This window comes from Podarcis pityusensis (assembly GCF_964106645.2).
Source record: "Podarcis pityusensis genome assembly, chromosome: 1".
Classification (NCBI taxonomy): Eukaryota; Metazoa; Chordata; class Lepidosauria; order Squamata; family Lacertidae; genus Podarcis; species Podarcis pityusensis.
Genome location: NC_138028.1, coordinates 36,004,199 through 36,023,392, shown reverse-complemented (window position 1 = coordinate 36,023,392; position 19,194 = coordinate 36,004,199). Strand labels below are relative to the sequence as shown.

The window sequence follows — 19,194 nt, the reverse complement described above, 5'->3', positions numbered from 1 at the left end:
AGAAGCAAACTAGAAATTACAATGTCAAATAAAGGTCATTTGCTTACCACCTGTGTCAATAGCATCTATTAGGGCATCGGTATCTTTGCTGCGGATGCAATCTATCAGCTGCCGATGGGAACGGTCTCCAGTACTATCAAGTCTACGCAATCCTGGGATTCTGCCTGTAGATCCAGCACTAGACTTTGGCAAGGCTTTCCGTCCTTCAAACAGTAGCACCAAAAGAAGATCTACCAAACGCATGGTATCAAGTACACATCTTTCATCACCCTGCAATGCACTCTCTATAGAATCTGGAAGCTCAGATCTTAGGAGATCCTGGAAATAATTAAAAGTCTGAACAATAAAAATATACAGGACTTTAGAAAATCCAATGAGAAAGGGATTGCATCTCCATATAAAAAAGCTAAATTTATTATTTATTATTATTATTTCAATTTACATTCCATCCTTCCTCCCAAAGGAGCTGAGGGAGAGAGTATAAGCAAAGTTCAAATGTAGCAGTAACAATTAACATTTTAAGGATTTTAGAATGTGAAATAAACGAAGGTCTACACAAATTTATTCTTATTTATGATGATGACAGAAAATTAAAGAAACAAAGAACATACATACAATATCTGCCAAGAAGTAAAGCTTAATTTTTAATAAAATAGATATTTAACAAAGAAATTCTTACATGTGTTACTACTGGAGATCCTCTGCAGAGTGTTGATAACAGGCTTACAATAGTTGACACCTGGTTACTTAATTTGGAATCTGCAGTTGCAGATGGTGCTCCTGTGCTACTCCGGCCAGGTTTACAGGCTGAAGATGGTCCTGAAGCTGTGCCACCTGCTGCAGCCATTCGAGATAATAGCTCCTCAGTTAGCCCATGTTTGGCTAATGGCGCTGGATCAACTCCACGGCGTGTAAATCGGTCAGCTAACGAAGCAAAACAACGCAGTGCACCATCTGAAACCTGAAGAAACAAATCATATGGTTAAAAAGTATCACACAGACCAAGATTTGAAAGACGGCAAATTTAAAATAAAAGCATCAATATTGACATTTAGTAAATTATACAAGAACACTGTTTCAAATCAATCCACAGCTTCTATACTTTCTTAGCTATGAATGATTTCTTTTACGACAACAGTCATTTTCTAATGCAAGTTCTACATAGGGATTGTAATTGGGGAAATGAGACACAGCATTACGTTACAGATATGGGGTGAATAATCTCTGACCCAAACAGCATCCACACAACTGTTCAAGTGCAAATCCTAGCACCTAAGAAAGAATACCACAAATCCTCATTAGAGAGTTACTGTGGTATAGTGGTTAAAAGTATCAGACTAAGACCCAGGAGACCCAGAGTCAAATCTACATTCAGCCACAAAGCTCACTGGTGACCTTTGACATCACTTTCTCTTCTACCTCCCAGGATTTATGTGAAGATAAAATGGGGAGGAGATACCATGTGCACTATCTTAAGCTTAAATAGCAGCTAGTGCTTTTCCATAAATACTTCCACAAAAGCTTGTGCAAGAGTCTGCATAAAAATTAGGCAGGTTCTATGGCAGTCCCAAAGCCTTCATTTGTGCAAAAGTTTGCAGTTATGGAGGAAACTCTTTGGCTTTCATTTCACTCTATGTGAAATTAAATTAAAGCACAAAGTGTAACCAGATCACTGTTTACTGATCACCATGAGTAAAATATAACTTGCACATGTAAAAAAGAACATTTTTTCCCTTCCCGTTTCCATAAAAAAGCCAACTGCAATCCCTCTAATTCCCCATAGGAATAAAAAATTAAAGTTACATTAGAGCCAAGGATTTCATGCTAATTGAAATTAATCCTACTACCATACATCCTACTACCATACAACTGTTTACTTGCACTAGCCAGTGCTGGCAATATGAACTAAATTCTTTGTAATATTTGTTATACAGTTCTCAATTCTGGAGTAACCTATATACAGTGCTTTCAAATACATATTCTAAATTGTTTACCTGATGGTCTTCATGTTTTAACAGACTCGAGAGGGATTCAACACAAATCTCTAATGAGGAATCCTGAGGTTCCATTTTTCCACAGAGTCTGGACACTACAGCCATAGCAGAATGCAATGTATCTTTATGAACCAGGTGCCCACTGTCACGAATAAATGTCAACACACAGTTCAGCCCCCCTGCTTCAAACACAGCGCCTGATTCACGGGTACAGATGAGTTCCAACACCTAGAATGAAAATGGAATTACACAGACAATCATACAACAAAGCATGCTGTTTTCCCAGGTTTTTTGTAATACTTCTTTCCACATCTTTTCTGTTTCAGAAATTCCTGATTAGAGAATGTTGATCTTATCTTGTTTATGCCCAATTTCTTTATTATATGTTTCGTTCTTTTTGCAGTTCCATGCATTCTTTCCAATTCAATTCTCACTTTTTATTTAAAAATATTATTGATCAAAATCGTCAGTATGAATGCATTACACCTCTCATGGTGCCAAAAAAGCTATAAACATTTAACAGATTGGGGGATGTGTAAGCTGGCCCTGCCCCTCCACCCCAACATTACCCTGTTGAGCACAAAGATCTGAAGGGAGTTTATAAGCATGCATGAATCCATGATCAGGAGCCCTGGGGTGACACACGTACAAGTTCTTTTCAGACCTTGAAGCTCAATTTGGCAAGTGGGGAGCGGGGGGGGGGCAGAACTGGAGCACACAGGCATGCACCTCCTACACATTTACAGTTTTCTAACAACTGAACAGGGCCCCAGTTTAAAAAAGTGTTATGCATATCTAATATTAGAACACCAGAAGCAGTTTGTGTCTGGAAGATACACAAGCCTAAGGTAACTGGATAAGACATATGAGTTTTAACGGGCTATGTCATATATGGCTTTAGCAGTCTCAAGGTTCAAATATCTATGCGCCAAGCAAGATACGTTGCAGAAGATCCACAAACAGGATCTCACGCAGGTTTTTACAAATAATGTTAATAGCAATTGTGGAAATGCAATTAGATTTCCCACTTTTCAAGACAATTTGTCCACTAAGGCATCTACTTGAGACTGTTTGGGATAAGGGTATATTTTTGCAGAAGTTTTATTGTTTTGCTTAAAATATCAAAATTTAAAGCAATTATGTCCTGGTCTTGTAAGTGGACAACTATTATAAAAACATTTTCTTATCATGGAGCTTTATTTTCTGTAACGAAAGAAAATTAATACACCATACCTTTACACACTGCTCAGCCAAGTCTCTGCTGGTTCTGTTGTTAAGCTCAACAACTACTAAACGATTACAAAGTGCTTTGATAGCACCATCCACTCCCACAATCCGTCGAGTGCATTCCGCTGACACATCCAAATAATAAGTTATAGCACGAGCTGTTACCTCCAATACATTGTCAGGAGCACTTTCATCAAGGAATATTTTGCACAGTGCTGGCAAAAAGGTACGAGGGGGACATCTGCAAGAAGAGACAGATTACTCATCACTAACATACACATTTCCATATACATTTCTGTGATCTTCACCATTGCAGGGGGTCTCAGGGTCCCTTCCAACTCTACAATTCTATGAAAGATTTTATGAGCCACTGTCTAGATTTAACATCTAGACAAAATAAAATGATTACAAACTGTTCTGGGGTCACAGATATGGGCTTCAATACTAATTTCAGTTTCATGAACAGAACACTTGCCCACTGTCTGAGTCTCCCTCTGCAAAAAAATGTTCCTAATAGTTGGCTGACCCTCTGTAAGATACTCGTGGCACAGGAGACTACAAAATGAAAACAGAACAGTTAACAATTGGAGGGACCTTCCTGCAAGTGCATAACTGCCTTTGACTCACACAAACAACTTTGGATCCAAACCAATATCCACAACTGTAGACATATATTCTGGTTATAAGCACACCATCTATATCTGGAATGGAAAAGGAAATCTAAACTAGTTAAAAGCCTGTATGTGAAAATATTTTTGTGTATTTTTTTCTGAACTTACAGAGGACCTATGCTTTACTTTCAGTTACATAGTAAACCTCCATTAAAAGTCAAAATCCAGTAATTCAAGGTAACAAAACCGCTACAAGCAAATGACAATAGAGACCACTCTGCACATCTGAAACATATTTTGACAGATTTCAGTTCTTTTGTCTGATAGTTAAATTAATGCCTTCTTATACATATGACATACTAACTTGATAAACCTTTGAGTACATGAAGGCTTGCCATAATGAGGATAACGCTCAGTTCTCCTCCTTGCCTAGGTTGAATAATAGGTTCAAGATCAAATGTGTGTGTGTGTGTGTGTGTGTGTGTGTGTATGTTGGATATTGTCATGCACTAAATATTGGGGGAGTGCCACAGCTGAACAGTAGCCTACATGCTTTGAATGCAAAAGGTCCATGTTCAATCCCAGCACTTTCTGGTATTTATTATGACATTGCCTCCACTTAACAAAGTTCTCTAGGTGAGTTACAATAAGTAAGTTTTTAAAAAGTTGAACTATATTGGAAACCATAAACCCATTAAAGAGTAAAACTATACAACTGGGGTTTTTTAAAAAAGAACCTTGCACCCCTAAAATTAAAATGAATTTAAAATGAAGCACAGCCTAACAAAAATATGTAAAAGCCCTACGTGAATGGAAAGCTCTTCACTCAGTGCTTAAAATACTACAAAAATTGTACCAGACTCCCTGGAAAGGCTATTCTATAACCAGAACTAAAAGGGACTCAACTGCATTTGGCAGGGGCAGCTGGAGTAGGATCTCTCAAGATGGATCTTACATTCAGGTGGGGCTGGGCAAGAACCCTGGATAACCACTTGCTAGTCAATGTAGACAGCAGTGAGCTACAAGGATGAATGGTTTGAGTCAGTATAAGGCAGTTTTCCTACATTCCTTCCTGGACTGCTAGAACACTAAATAAATTACGATTATGACACATGAAGTGCATGTTTGTGTTATTCTGTATGTTCACTCCATAATCAGATTTGTCTACTCAATTCTGAGTTTTCATTCCACAATAATGATTGCGCACAGAAAATTGCTTTGCCTAAAGCAATAAAACCTTTTTCTTTAAAAACTCTGAACTTGGAAAAGATCAAATAAGTTAAGGAGCTAAATGCCTTTAAATTTTGTAATGAAATGGCAGCAAGATAAGTGAATCAAGTTTTTTGTACATACTCCAATTCAAATAGGTACAAAATAATCGCCCAAATTACTACTGTGATAAGAAAAGAGGCATAATATTGAAAAAATATGAAATTAATCAGCAATATGTTTCACTATCATCACCATTCTACCTTTCTAAAGGCTGTTTCACACAATATACCTTCCATGGAACTATTTTGTACTTCCTCTATATGGTGGCTTCTCCAGAGTTTTGTATGTGCCCGCCCACCATTCGGAACAGCCCATACATGAGCTGCCACAAGGCACCACCCAGAATGTTTTGAAGATGCCTGGAGATACAGTGGAACCAATTTGCCTGGAAGAGGCAGTAAGCATTAAGTACCTTATTGCATAAAATCATGCAAAGTGGCCCTAAACCACTGAAGGTTTCAGTCAACCTGGATGAACCTGAAAGTTTAGAAATTCCATAAATTAAATCTTTATTCTACCTGCAGTCCTACTGAATCCCTAGAGCCTGTCCCTCTCCACATATGGCAACTCTCCATTCTGTCCATTTCCATTGCTGCCATAGGAAGAATTTAAGTACTGTAAAGTTTTGTTCAAGAAACATGAGTCTAGGTAACCTGGGTAATAACTTGTAGTGACTAGCCAGCCATCTTGCTACTCTGTAACACCGCATTTGTTGCCTCAAACAGCAAAACCATTTTACTCACTGTCCACAATTCAACCTAAGTAAATACTATATTATTCACATATATTTTTAAATTTATTTGTTGTTGTTGTTGTTTAGTCGTTTAGTTGTGTCCGACTCTTCTTGATTCCATAGACCAGAGCACGCCAGGCACTCCTGTCTTCCACTGCCTCCCATTCTTGCCAATTACTCCAAGCAAGCAATAGCATATTAACATTGGTAAAATAGCATTAACCTGGTGCAATCACCCCTATTGTGTGTAACTGTCTCCAGATTAAAGATTCCACCCTCCTTTTCTGTAGGTAAACATGCAAATTGCATGTTCACGTATACATATAAATAGAAGCAGACAAGCCTAGGAACACAAAGAATTCAATGCCTGAGCAGGGCTGCTCATTTTAGCAAGGAATATACTTTAAAACAAAGTCAAAATACACATACACATCATGAAACCATTACAAGATAAATAACTTTACCCCACAGAAAAAGACCAAAAAACAACAACTCTTGAGTTCTTATTTACCTAACAAATGAATCCAGTGTCACAATTAGTTTTAATAGAGAGGGAAATTTAAAGATTTCTGAAATTTACAAACAGAGTAGCAAATAGACAGGAAACACCATGCACCAATGTTACCCATAACCATTTTACTATGGTTCTGCACAACTTCAACTATAAATTCTAGCTCTGTGGTTAAAACTCTGAGAGCGATATTCAACTAACAAGTCCCTCTAACAAGGATTTCCCCCCTCCTCCCCAAATTGGCTTGGTGCATGTCAAAAGAATCCCCAGAATAGTGCTGGGGGGAGGAAGGGGGATCATTCTAACTAGCTGAAATGCTGATGCTGATGGAACAATTGCCATAGAGCTACAATGAATTTCTCCCACCAAGTCTATTCAAAGTATGACTAATAATAGATATTTTTATTATTTATATTTATTTATATCCTGATGGTTTCCCGCACAGGGACCCAAGGCTGCTTACTTACAGCTAAAATAAAAAGCTAGAAACATAGGGCGGAAGCAATCATTTTAAAATTCAGTGGTAACTGCATCAAAGTATATATAGTATTTAAAACTTTCTGAAGTGTTACTGTGAAAAAAATGTGATGACTAATGATCAGGCTCCCTGAATCACAGTCACAGAAAGGTGACTTAACACTACCAACTAATATTAACAGGACAGAAGGACTGAAATGAACATCACTACCTGTAAAATGCTTTTTGAAAGTCAACAGTTTTACAAACAAATTTCTAACCTATATACCGAAGTGGTTGTCTTTAAACTAGTTAAGTCCACTAAGAACCAGAGTGCAGTATCCATCTCGCTAATTTTAAGTTTGTGGTTTTAAGGCTCTCAGTCATAGTAACATACTTTTAAATAGCAAAGATGTTCCATTTTCCTTGACTTTAGGTAAAATATGGTTCCAGAACTAATAGACATAGGGGCTCAAGAACAGGCAAGGCATTCATGCTACCATTTCCCCCCTAAAATTTGTGGTTTCTTAAGCTCTCTGGTCACAACAAAGGGTTTACTTACTCTTGGCAGATGTATTTCATTACAACTGGGAAACTTTTCTAGTTCATAATAAAAAGCAGTTTACTGCTCAGAAGAAAACTTTTAAAGCAATATTGTTCTAATAACAATTACTCTTACAAGCTCTTGAAGGAAAGAAAAAATCCTATTAATCTCAAAATCAAAAGGCACCTTATTAAATCTCCACAGTTCTTTCCTAATGTATCGATAAGTAAAGGTATCTTATTTAATAATTGTTTCCAGTCATCCGCAGCACCTGACACAATTTAGAGACCTTAAAAATTATTAACTTTCAGTTCAGCTTCTCAGAAGAGAATCATGTTTTAAAACATTAAGATATGATATAAGCACTATAAAACAAACTTGTCCACTATGACCCATAATTTCTAAGGTTAGTACTAAAATCTATTTCTGCTAACAGCTGCAACATTTTATAATTGTTATTTAGTCAGGGCACAGCTGAAACCCTCTGCTAAGTTTTAAAGTTAACAGTAACTGAACCGAACACTAATCTTAAATATTTCAGAGCATAAAGAATTAGAAGAACTTGAAATGAAAAATTGATCTTTTAAAAATGATCTTGCTTCTGTCACCTTTTCTGGAAACATGCTTAATTAAAATTATCTTCCGCCCCCCAATAGATCCATATGAAGTAGAGCAAAAGCTGTAATGCAGATGTTTTTGTTATACCCAAGGATCTGCACGCATGCTAAAAGCAGCAAGCAAGCTCCCAAGAAGGAAATTAGTCCAGCTGCCTCCAGAAGAAACATGCCTTTAACAAGAGTACAAACCTGATGTTAAAACAGATAGTGCTACAGCTGTTCTTTTTTTTTTTTTACTTCTTTTAATGATCACTACAGGTGTCAATGGATTGCTCAAGTCTGCCTAGAAACACTAGTTAACAGATTCAAACAGCAGTATTTCAGCATGATGTGGATGAAATTGATCAGCAGATGTAAGCCTGCATGAAATTATGAAAATAAAAATTTACTTACGTTTCAAAGCATCGATCCACATTGTCAGACATCAAAAGCAGCATACATAACTGCTCCAGAGCTATTAGTTGCATGTCTCTTTCATCTCCTTGCCCCATCTGCAGCCACTCGAGCAATGTATCTGGGTCCACATCTGCCATGATTTTAAAGAGCTGCCTTTTCTTAAATTAAAAAGTAACCCAAAAATATTTTTAAAATATGGTCAGAATAACTTGAGTGCAAAAAATCTTCCACTCTGCAAAGATCCCAGGTTTCTGTAGTCTTCGCCTAAAAAAAGAAAAAGCAATCCATCAAGAGGTGTACAGTCAAATTTTAAATTGTGCTTCCCAACCGTATCACAACATTTTTATGCTGCAATTCTATACATACATACCCAGGAGAAAGCCTGATTGAACTGAATGGAATTTATTTCCGAGTATATGTGTAGAATTGTCAAGCGGATACTTACTGCAAAAAAAAATGCACACTTCAGAAATAATTGTGCACCACAGTAACCTAATTCTTGCAGTCAGGATAAACTATGCACAATAGATTATATCTGATGATTTAGTATACTTTATTTTCTTTGTGCTAATCATTGAAAAAGTGCTGCACAGTGTCATCCTTGACCAACAGAATTGGTCTTGTGTTGGAAGATTTCACAAGGCACTGCTAAAACAGTTTCAAGGTTATCATTGCAGCCATAACAACTAGAAACATGTTTAAAAATATCACTATATAAAAGTGTGTATGTGTGCTGCCCAAAGATGTAGTAAACAGTGGTACCTCGGGTTACATACGCTTCAGGTTACATACGCCTCAGGTTACAGACTCCGCTAACCCAGAAATAGTGCTTCAGGTTAAGAACTTTGCTTCAGGATGAGAACAGAAATTGTGCTCTGGCGGCACGGCAGCAGCAGGAGGCCCCATTAGCTAAAGTGGTCTTCAGGTTAAGAACAGTTTCAGGTTAAGAACGGACCTCCGGAACGAATTAAGTACTTAACCCGAGGTACCACTGTAATTGGAACAGTACTCAGATATTAAACATTACTCATGTTATTAAAATAATTTATCCAGGGCTGTAAAAGTGCCAAGTGCCTGATCACCCAAGGATACAGAACTAGTATTGATACCTAAGGATTTTAGTTAGAGGGAGCCTGATGCATAAAAAATTAATAGTGGTTCCCAGGAATTTGATATGCTTTTCTGCCCTAACATTTAATCTTCTTTATATCTTTTCATTCATCATGTTAAGAGTTTTGCATACAACACATAGGTTGATTATGCAAAGGTGGCAACATCAAGCCCAGCAGTTCCAAAAAGGGCAACACCAGCAAAATGTCACAATCACAATGTTCCAGTACTTCATCAGTGCTTGTATCTAATACTATGCATTCATTTGTTGATGGTGTAATTATACCTTGTAAGAAATGACTATGGTTGTAAAGGGAAAACGGAACACTAGCAGTTCAAGAACTAACATCCTCTTCCTAAATAATAATCAAGTTGGTTTTTTTTACAACTGGAACATCTACTGAAGCATTTTTTATCTTCCTCTTAGGCTATAAGGTATTGACATAATGATCCCCTCCAAGATTCAAGTAGTGACCACATAATGATTAAAATGAATCCTAAAGACTAAGAAGGAACTTTTTCTGCTGCCATAACATTGCTAATTATGACCAAATATTCCTTAAATATTTAAGGAAATAAAGTTAGTGTGATATCCAATATTACTTAGAGCAGACTCAATGCAATCAATGTACTTGTCCATAAGTTACAATGAGTCTACTCTGAATATAACCAACACTGACTATTACCCTAATAAATTTTGGTTTAAAGAATTCCGATTGTTGCTGTTTTCATTCACCTTGACACAAACATCCCTCTAACAGACTGCCTATTTGTAACTGAAGGGGTATGTATATCAGTGAAGAGATACCAACAAATGTGGCAATTACAGGCTACACTAGGAGCACTCTTTTGGACTGCACTACCCACAGCTTCAGCCCAAGCCAATTCATATTTACTTAAAAGTTTCACTGAGCTCAGAGCTGCATCTTTCTAACAGAACATACCCTAAACTCCCAATAAAGCTGTCCAGATCCTCCAGACCTTCTCAGTGAGCAGAGAAATGATGTCTACTGCCACTGCTATTCCACAGGCAGAAACAATCATCCACAGTGAAGGACAAAGGGAGACATTCTGTGGGTATGTCAGGCAAAACCCTGACCCACAGAATCCTACAAAATCTCACTCTCATGAAATACTCCAAAAACGGTGGCAAAACTATGCCAGCCCAGGAACTAGTGTTATTCCCACCCCCACCATAGCAGTCCATGGGTGGGAAATTTTTAAAAACCCAACCTCAGTAGGTAAAAGTAATAGCCACTCCTCCCACCTTATTCACTGGCAGGCAGAAAGCAGCAGTGATTAGAAAATGGTGGTATCTCCACCACATAATATCCCATTACTATGGGACTGGATGCCTTGTTGCTAATGCCCCCTTTCTTGGGAAGGTGCTGGAGTGGCCACCTTTAGGTGTTCTTAGAAGAATCAAATTATTTAGACCAATTTCAGTCTGGCTTCAGGTCAGGCTTTGAAACCAAAACAGACTTGGTTAACCTGATGAATGAGCAGCTTTATGACAGAGACAGGAATATTATGACCCTGTTGGTTCTCTTGGACTTTGAATCAGCTTTTGATACCACTGACTATGGTATCTTGCTGGACCAATGCTGCAGGGTAGGGGGTTATGCTGGACCAACTCTACAGGCGTGGTATTATGGTAGCTCTGCTTCTACCTGCAGGATAAATTTCAAAGGGCTGCATTGAGTCTTTTGCTCTTCCCCATAACAGCTGTGCTGTGGGGATACCACAGGGATCCATCTTGTCCCCCAAGTTATTTATATCTATATGAAGCCATTTAGAGAAGTCATTAAGGGATTTGGAGTTGGGTACCTTTGGGTAACGCGGGTGGCGCTGTGGGTAAAACCTCAGCGCCTAGGACTTGCCGATCGCATGGTCGGCGGTTTGAATCCCCGTGGCGGGGTGTGCTCCCGTCGTTCGGTCCCAGCGCCTACCAACCTAGCAGTTTGAAAGCACACCCGGGTGCAAGTAGATAAATAGGGACCGCTTACCAGCGGGAAGGTAAACGGTGTTCCGTGTGCTGCGCTGGCTCGCCAGATGCAGCTTGTCACACTGGCCACGTGACCCGGAAGTGTCTGTGGACAGCGCTGGCTCCCGGCCTATAGAGTGAGATGAGCGCACAACCCTGGAGTCTGGCAAGACTGGCCCGTACGGGCAGGGGTACCTTTACCTTTGGGATGGTGATGGCATGACAACCACTTCTATTACTTCTGTCATCTAAGTCAGCTGAGGGTGTGCAGGCGCTGGACCACTGTAATGAACTAGATTACAGTCAATAAATTGTGACTGAATCCTGGAAAGATGAAGGTCCTTTGGGTTGTTGGTTCTCATGCTGGGGAATGAGGCAGACAGCCTGCTCTAGATAGGACTGCACTCCCTTGAAGGAACAAGTTTGTAGTCCCTGGGAGTAGTCACCAAATGTCCAAATGGCAATGGCAAATGGCAACCTTTGGCTGCCTCACCAACTACAACTGCTCCTGGAAAGGGATGGCTTAGCCACAAAAGTGCATGCTCTGGTAACCTGGTTTACTGTTAACTATTTTGAAACTTTTTGGCGTGGCCTTCCAATGCAATGGAGAGATCAGGGAATGTATTTTGAATGCTATACCTTATTGACTTGTTTTACATCAAATTATATCTTTCTATATATGCACTAAGCTATGTATGCCATTCCCACTGCTTCTGGGCATTGCTTACTTATTTATCTGTTCCTAAAGTTCTGTTCTTGCTGTCATTCAATTTTTTATAGTTTTTAGAGATTGATAGTAAACTTTATGTCAATGTTGCTTTTAAAAAATTATTTTAAAGTTTTTTTAAAAAATTAATTGGTCTCAGTGATTTGATAGGCTACTAATATGGATTACTATCTTAATGTACTGCTGATACCTTGTATTACTAGGTTTTTAAAAAATTCTGATACACATCACTCTTTCTTATGTATTAAGCCACTTTGGGTATAATTTGTTATAGAAAACCAGTATAAAAACTAATGATAAGCTGAAAACAGCTGAAAAATTCTCATAATTCCCTTGTACTTCAGAAGCTACATGCTATCTTTATTGGCATATTAAAGCTTCTTTAACATACAAGTAATTACCTATTTTTGTAAACCTGAGGCTGTTCCTGGATCAATATAACCACCACACACAAAAGCAATTTGCTGAAGTAAATATGCCCTTTCACACATTTGCTTTTATCCTTCCATAAATGAATTATATTACAAACATGGAAAAAGTTAACTGTACAAAGTTTCTTCACTTACTGACGTATTAGGGAGAGGAAGACTCTCTCCAGAATTGTGCCTTTAAAAAAAATATTGTTGGGCAAAGTCTGCTTGTGTTTGCTTGTGACATGTTAGCAATTAATAATGTTACCTTTTAACAACATGGGGGGGGGGAGCATTCCCAAAAAAGACTAGCCTTATGATGTAAAATACTACCCAGTTATAAAAAAAGTTACATAGAAATTAGTCAAACTTACTTTCAACTTGGTCTGCATGAGAGACCAAACTAAAAACAATAGAATAATTCCTGCAGGCTGAAAAACCCCAGGTAACAACAACAACAACAAACTTTGTCCTGTATTAAATACATATATCACAAAGGTAAATCCTTCAAAGGTTGCCTACATGCACAGTGAAAGACACACTTAGCTTAAATAAATAAAAGTCAAACACACAGTCAGGCACACTCTCCCACAAAGTAATAAATGTGGGGGAAGGGGCCAAACTTTTGTGGCAAAGCACATGCTTTCCACACAGAAGGGTTCAGTCCGCAGTATATCCAGTTAAAAGGATCTTAGGTAACAGGGCTGGAAGTTACCCAAGACTTTGGAGAACCGCTGCCGGTCAGAGTAGATAACTACTGGGCTACACAGACCGACAGCCTGACCATGAGGTACCTTCACACGTTCGTGATATAATTATTTGCCGACCTTCTACGACGAGATTGAATAACGCCAACGCCAGACAATACAACCAGGGATGTTACACTGACTTTTACAGATCCGGCTTGCAATCCAACCCCACCCGCAATTCTCCGAGAGTAAGCCCCGCTGAACTCAACAGCATTCCCTCCCGAGTAGACACGGTTAGCATTACAACCCCTAGTCACAAAGGAGAGCCGAAAACAACGTAAGGCCACAAGCTCAGGCACCGAGAGGAAGCCGATCACTTCCCCTCCACAGGGCCCGCAGCCCAGGGCTCAGGCGAGCCCCGAGGAAGAAGCACCTGCTCGCCTCGCCTCGCCTCGCCTCGCCTCCTACTAGGCCCACAGGCCCCAACCAGATCTCTTCGCGGCAGCCCGGACAGGCGACCCCGCTCGCTACCCTCCCGTCCCCAAACCCTCCGTTTCCCCAGGCCTACCAAGCCCCGCCGCGCCGGGACTCGGCGTGGCCTCTCTCCAGCCTCCCCGCTCCAGCCGCCTTCCCCACACGGACCCCCAAGCCCAGCGGCGCAGCCGTCCCGGAACCGCCTGCCTCGGAGCCCCAGCTCTCCCCGCCTCCTCTTCTTACCCGGGCCGGGCCGCGGCGCTCGCGTTGTCTGGCAGCCGCAGGCCTCGCAGGGTGACCCGGTCAGGCGGCTTAGGAAAGGCCGCCGCGAGGCCCCGCCGCGCTCTTGTTTCCTCCTCCCCGCTGCCCGAGTGAGTGAGTCGCTCGCTCTCCGCGGCGCCGCAGACTTTCTCCTCAGACGCCGCCGCCGCTGTGGCCGCCTCAGCTTCCCGGCGTCCTTCGCTCACCTCCCTCAGTCCATCGCCAGGCAGCGACGCACCCCGTCCATCTTGATCCTCCCGGCACAAGAGCGGGAGGGGGAGGGTGACGGGGAAGCGAGCGCCACAGACACGAGAGGGGGAGGAGGAGGAGGAAGGGGAGCGGGAGGGGGAGGAGCCCGCCAGCCTCGGAGTCACGCTCGGGCAGACGCTGGGAGATACCGAGGGCCGGCAGAGGGGGCGCTGCGGAGGCCAAGCTCGCGCCGGCGTTTCCTACGCTCTTTTCTTACCCGCCGCCGGTTACTTCTCGGACTGGTTTTCCCTCAGCTTCCTCGCCCCTCCGTAACGTTGGGGAAGCGTCGGGATGGGTTGAATTGGAAGAAGCAGCAGCAACAGGAAGCGCCCTATCGCGTTCCTCAGGGCGCAATGGCGAACTTTTATTCTCCCCCCTCCCTCGTTAAAGACGAGGAAGAAGCGACCTCCCCTCATATCATATACTACACATGTCTCTCCCCACCCGCCTCGGCCCAGCTTCTCATGTCCAAATTGGAGCGAACTTGGGTCGCAGCAGCAGGCGAACGAGGGACTGAACGAGAGGAACAGAAATTCTTCACTCGAGTCGCCATTACCTTGCGGGATCCGCGGCCCACTGGCTCCTGTGGCTTTAAAGAGAGATGTGAGGGGGCGATTTTATTAAGGACAACCAAGTTTCACTATCTGAAGAAGTGTGCTTGCACACGAAAGCTCATACCAAGAACTAACTTAGTTGGTCTTAAAGGTGCTACTGGAAGGATTTTTTTATTTCAAGTTTCTTGGGTGAGCGGAGGTTCCTCCTAGCTGTAGCTCGGAGAACGGGGTGGCTCCCCTCAGGCCCAACAAGCCTGGGGAATGGGCAGGGATTAGAAGAACTGCAGGTCCACCCACAAGGGCCGGGGAGGGGGACTTCAGAAGGAAAATGCGCTTGCCTTCATTATATATATTTTTATAAAAAAAACTTTAAAATACTATTATTTATACTCCACCCTTCTGGGGCAGTGAGTGCACCTGGCCATTTGGGACCGCAGGTTGTTCTCGAACTGCATATACTGCACAGACACTGTCTATTTAAAGCACATCGCCCACCACCAAACGCTTGTGGGAACTGTTAAGGGTGCTTGGGAATTGTCACTCCAGGAGGGTGAACGACAATCTCCAGGGTTATTTATAGGAAAAGGAAAAGTGCTTTAAATGTATGGGGGGGTGTACACAGCCTAAGTCAGAGATAGGGTGACCCTCCAGATGCTGTTGGGCTCTAAACTCCTATCAGCCCCATCCAAAGATGCTGGAAGTTGGGAGTCCAACAATTATCCCTAGTCAAGGTGGTCCTGTAGTGTTTTCTCCACTTGAAGAGCCAATCTATGTGAGCATGTGGGCAGCAAAGACATCACATTAGAAGGGCAATATAAGGAGTGCTAATTTTACCGCCCAACATTTAATAATATTTCCTATATTCCTTCTCCCAATGTGCTCAGGATTCAACTCTCCTCACCACAATCCTACAAAACAATTTATACCAAGGGACAATGAGCGGCCAAGTGAGTTTAATTAATTAATTTTATGTTATTTAATTTAATTAATGGTTGAGCAGCCATTTCAGTCTATGTGTCTCCAGTCTAAGCCTTATCTGTCTGATGCTACACTGGGGGGTTGAGGTGGGTGACACCTCCAGTGTTTCGGACCACAAATGAAGTATTTCTCAGGGACACCTACATTTCTGACTAGCTCACTGATTCTACATAATATTAAGTAATTGAGTGTAAGTTCAGTTATATACAAAGTATACATAAATATTAACTGGAAAAAAAACACCAAACAAGGACAGGGCTCTTGCACCTTGAATGTAAGAGAATTCCAGCAGGTGTAGCTTGTCATGCAATTAGCTCTTCAGTACAACTATTAAAGGTGCAGGAGTCCTGCCCTCTTTTGCATCAGCCCTTCCCAACCAATGTACAGTGGTACCTCGGGTTAAGAACTTAATTCGTTCTGGAGGTCCGTTCTTAACCTGAAACTGTTCTTAACCTGAGGTACCACTTTAGCTAATGGGGCCTCCCGTTGCTACTGCACCGCCGTCGTGCAATTTCTGTTCTCATCCTGAAGCAAAGTTGTGTTGGATGAGTTTCAGTTGGTAAGGCTCAAGGTGCTATTTCTGTCCTGAGGTACCACTATGCCAAAGGCACAAATTAAAAGGAGGGAGAAGCTGTCCAAATGAGGTATTTTTTTTAAAAAGGCCTTTGGAGCTTGCTGCATCTCTCCAAAAATGGGAAACGGAAATGGCACTCTTTATGAAGTAATGTAGTAAACATATGGCCAAACCATTAATTTACAAGGTATGTATATTTCTCAAGCAGTTCCAGGGGAGCTCCCAAGCAGTTCAAAAATTTTAGTTAAAATGAACAATTCTCCAGTGAGTACATGTGCTAGTCATGGTCCATTTCTCTTTAGCATAAAGGTTGATGGAAGCAGAGAATCCATATATGTATGACTGCAGTCAGTGGCAGAGCTTCATGCTCTGGCACTGGGGCGGGGCGAAAAGCAGGCGGGGCAGGGCGGGGCTGGTGTGCATCATGGGGGCGGGGCATGCTGCCTGCAGGGGCAGCACGGGCAGCCGCGATGGCACTCTACTGGGATCTCCAGGGACGGGGTGCTCCCCCCACACTCCTCTTCCTCTGCCAGTGACTGCAGTTCCACAGGGCAGGGTTAACTCAATGGTAAGGATTTCAGAGGCTTCCAGTTTGCTCCACAATTAGGAGAGAACCTAACCATTTCAGCCTCGTGGACTCATGGGCAAATTGGAATGTAAATCTGAGCATTAGTCTCTGTCATTTACACACCAGCAGAGCCATGGGGACAATGCAACTACACTATGTAGAAGGCAAAGCAAAATAATAATAATAATAATAAAATATATGTAGAAGGCAGTTCTCTGACACCTCATTTCTTTGTATATTATTATTAATAATAATAATAATTTATATACCGCCCTATACCCAGAGGTCTCAGGGTGGTTCACAGAAGAAAATCAAAATATAAAACCACAAAATATATAATCAAAATTAAAACAACCCAATAACCCCCCCCTGCCAAATTAACCCTTACATTTTAAAAAGGCATAGGATGCCAATCAAAACAACCAAAGGCCTGGTTAAAAAGGAATGTTTTTGCAGTAATCTAACCTTGAGGTTACCAGAGCACAGACAACAGTAGGCTATCCTTGTCCAGATAGAGGCGTAGCTGGGCCACCAGTCAAAGCTTGATGGAAGGCACTCCTGGCCACTGAGGTCACCTGAGCCTCGAGCAACAGCAAAGGATCCAGGAGTATCCCGAATCTACAAACCTGCTCCTTCAGAGGAAGTGTAACACCATCAAGAGCAGGCAGTCTCCCACCTATCTGGTCTAGGGAACCACCCACTAACAGTGCCTAAGTCTTATCTGGATTGAGTTTCAGTTTGTTGGCTCTCCTCCAGTCCATTACCAAAGCAAGACACTGGTCCAGCACTTTCACTGCCTCACCTGCAGATGTAAAGGAGAAATAGAGCAGAGGGCCATCAACATACTGCTGACAACATACTCCAAACCTCCCAGCAGTTTCATGTAGATGTTAAACAACGTGGGGGATAGAATTGAGCCCTGCAGAACCCCACATTGAAGGTTCCACAGGGCTGAAAAGCATTCCCCAAGTAACACCCTCAGGGAACGGCCATCCAAGTAGGACTGGAACCACCGCAAAGCAGTGCCACCCACCCATAGTTGGGACAGTTTCTCGAGAAGGATACCATGGTCAAAGGTATTGAAAGCCGCTGAGAGGTTGAGAAGAATTAACAGGGACACATTTCCCTTGTCTCTCTCTCTACCGAGGTCATCATACAGGGTAACCAAACCAGTTTCTGTGCCAAAACTGGGCCTTAACCCCGATTGAAATGGATCCAGAAAATCAGTTTCTTCCCAAAGCGCCTGGAACTGGTCTGCAACCACTCACTCCAAAACTTTGCTTAGGAAAGGGAGATTAGCAATTGGCCAGTAGTTGCTTAGGTTTTCCGAATCCAGGGAAGGTTTCTTAAGGAGTGGTTTTACCACTGCCTCCTTCAAACAGGCAGGGACCACCCCCTCGTATAGAGGCATTGATCACCTCCCTGGCCCAGCTACCTGTTCCCTCCCTGCTGATTTTTATCAGCCAAGAGGGGCAAGGGTCTAGAGTGCAAGTGGTCACCCTGACTGATCTGAGCACCTTGTCCACATCCTTGAGCCTTACCAACTAAAACTCATCCAACACAACATGACTAGACTGTGCTCTGGACACCCCATGAGATTCATCTGCTAGGTATTGATAGACGCAGGCGATTTTATCCTCAAAATGCTTTGCAAACAAGTCACAGTGAGGTACTGTTGGTTCTATCACTTCCTTTGGGCCAGCCTGTAAAAGGCCTTGTACAACCCAGAAAAGCTCTGCTGGACTACATAATGATGCAATGGAGGCAGTAAAGTATGCCTTCTTTGCTTCCTTCACTGCCACTAGGTAGGCTCAGTAATGAGCCCTTACCACTGTTTGGTTGCATTCATTTGGATTTTTCCTCCACTTGCGTTCAAGCTGTTTCCCAGCTTGTTTCCTCCCCCTACGCTCTGGAGTATTATACCAGAGGGCCAATTGGGCTCCACGAAGTGAAAGGGCGCTCAGGGGTGATCATGTCAATAGCTTGAGCCATTTGATTGTAAAGACGTTACAACTTTGACATTATGACATGCCTACGTGCTTTTTTTTTAGTATTTTAAGATGCTCCCAGGAAGCAACCATATGCCATAATGTGTAGTCCCTTCCTGGAGTATTGTATGGGGGAAATATGTGCCTCTGGAGAGTACAGATGCAGTACAGTACAAAGAAGTCAGTCCAAGGACTACCTCATAAGTACCTGGTTTTTAATTTGTTTTGTTAGTAGAACTGTTCAGTGTTCACTCTTTTATTTAAAAA

General features: G+C 41.9%; 1 protein-coding gene across 12 annotated transcripts in view; it reads right to left on the bottom strand.

The window, feature by feature from the left end:
* HECTD1 (HECT domain E3 ubiquitin protein ligase 1) overlaps positions 1-19,194 on the bottom strand; it is a 63,915-nt gene that overhangs the window by 41,206 nt on the left and 3,515 nt on the right. For 7 of the 12 annotated variants that reach the window (XM_080977318.1, XM_080977313.1, XM_080977310.1 and 4 more), the window contains exons 2-6: positions 8,359-8,625; positions 3,228-3,462; positions 1,995-2,222; positions 680-961; positions 48-336 (exon numbers count right to left, since the gene is read on the bottom strand). In XM_080977318.1, the coding sequence (XP_080833444.1) occupies positions 48-336; positions 680-961; positions 1,995-2,222; positions 3,228-3,462; positions 8,359-8,498 (1,174 nt within the window). In that variant the 5' untranslated portion in view covers positions 8,499-8,625. Of the gene's footprint in view, positions 1-47; positions 337-679; positions 962-1,994; positions 2,223-3,227; positions 3,463-8,358; positions 8,626-13,998; positions 14,304-19,194 lie in introns of those variants that run through there. The other 5 variants (XM_080977317.1, XM_080977320.1, XM_080977312.1 and 2 more) reach the window with 3 other exon arrangements.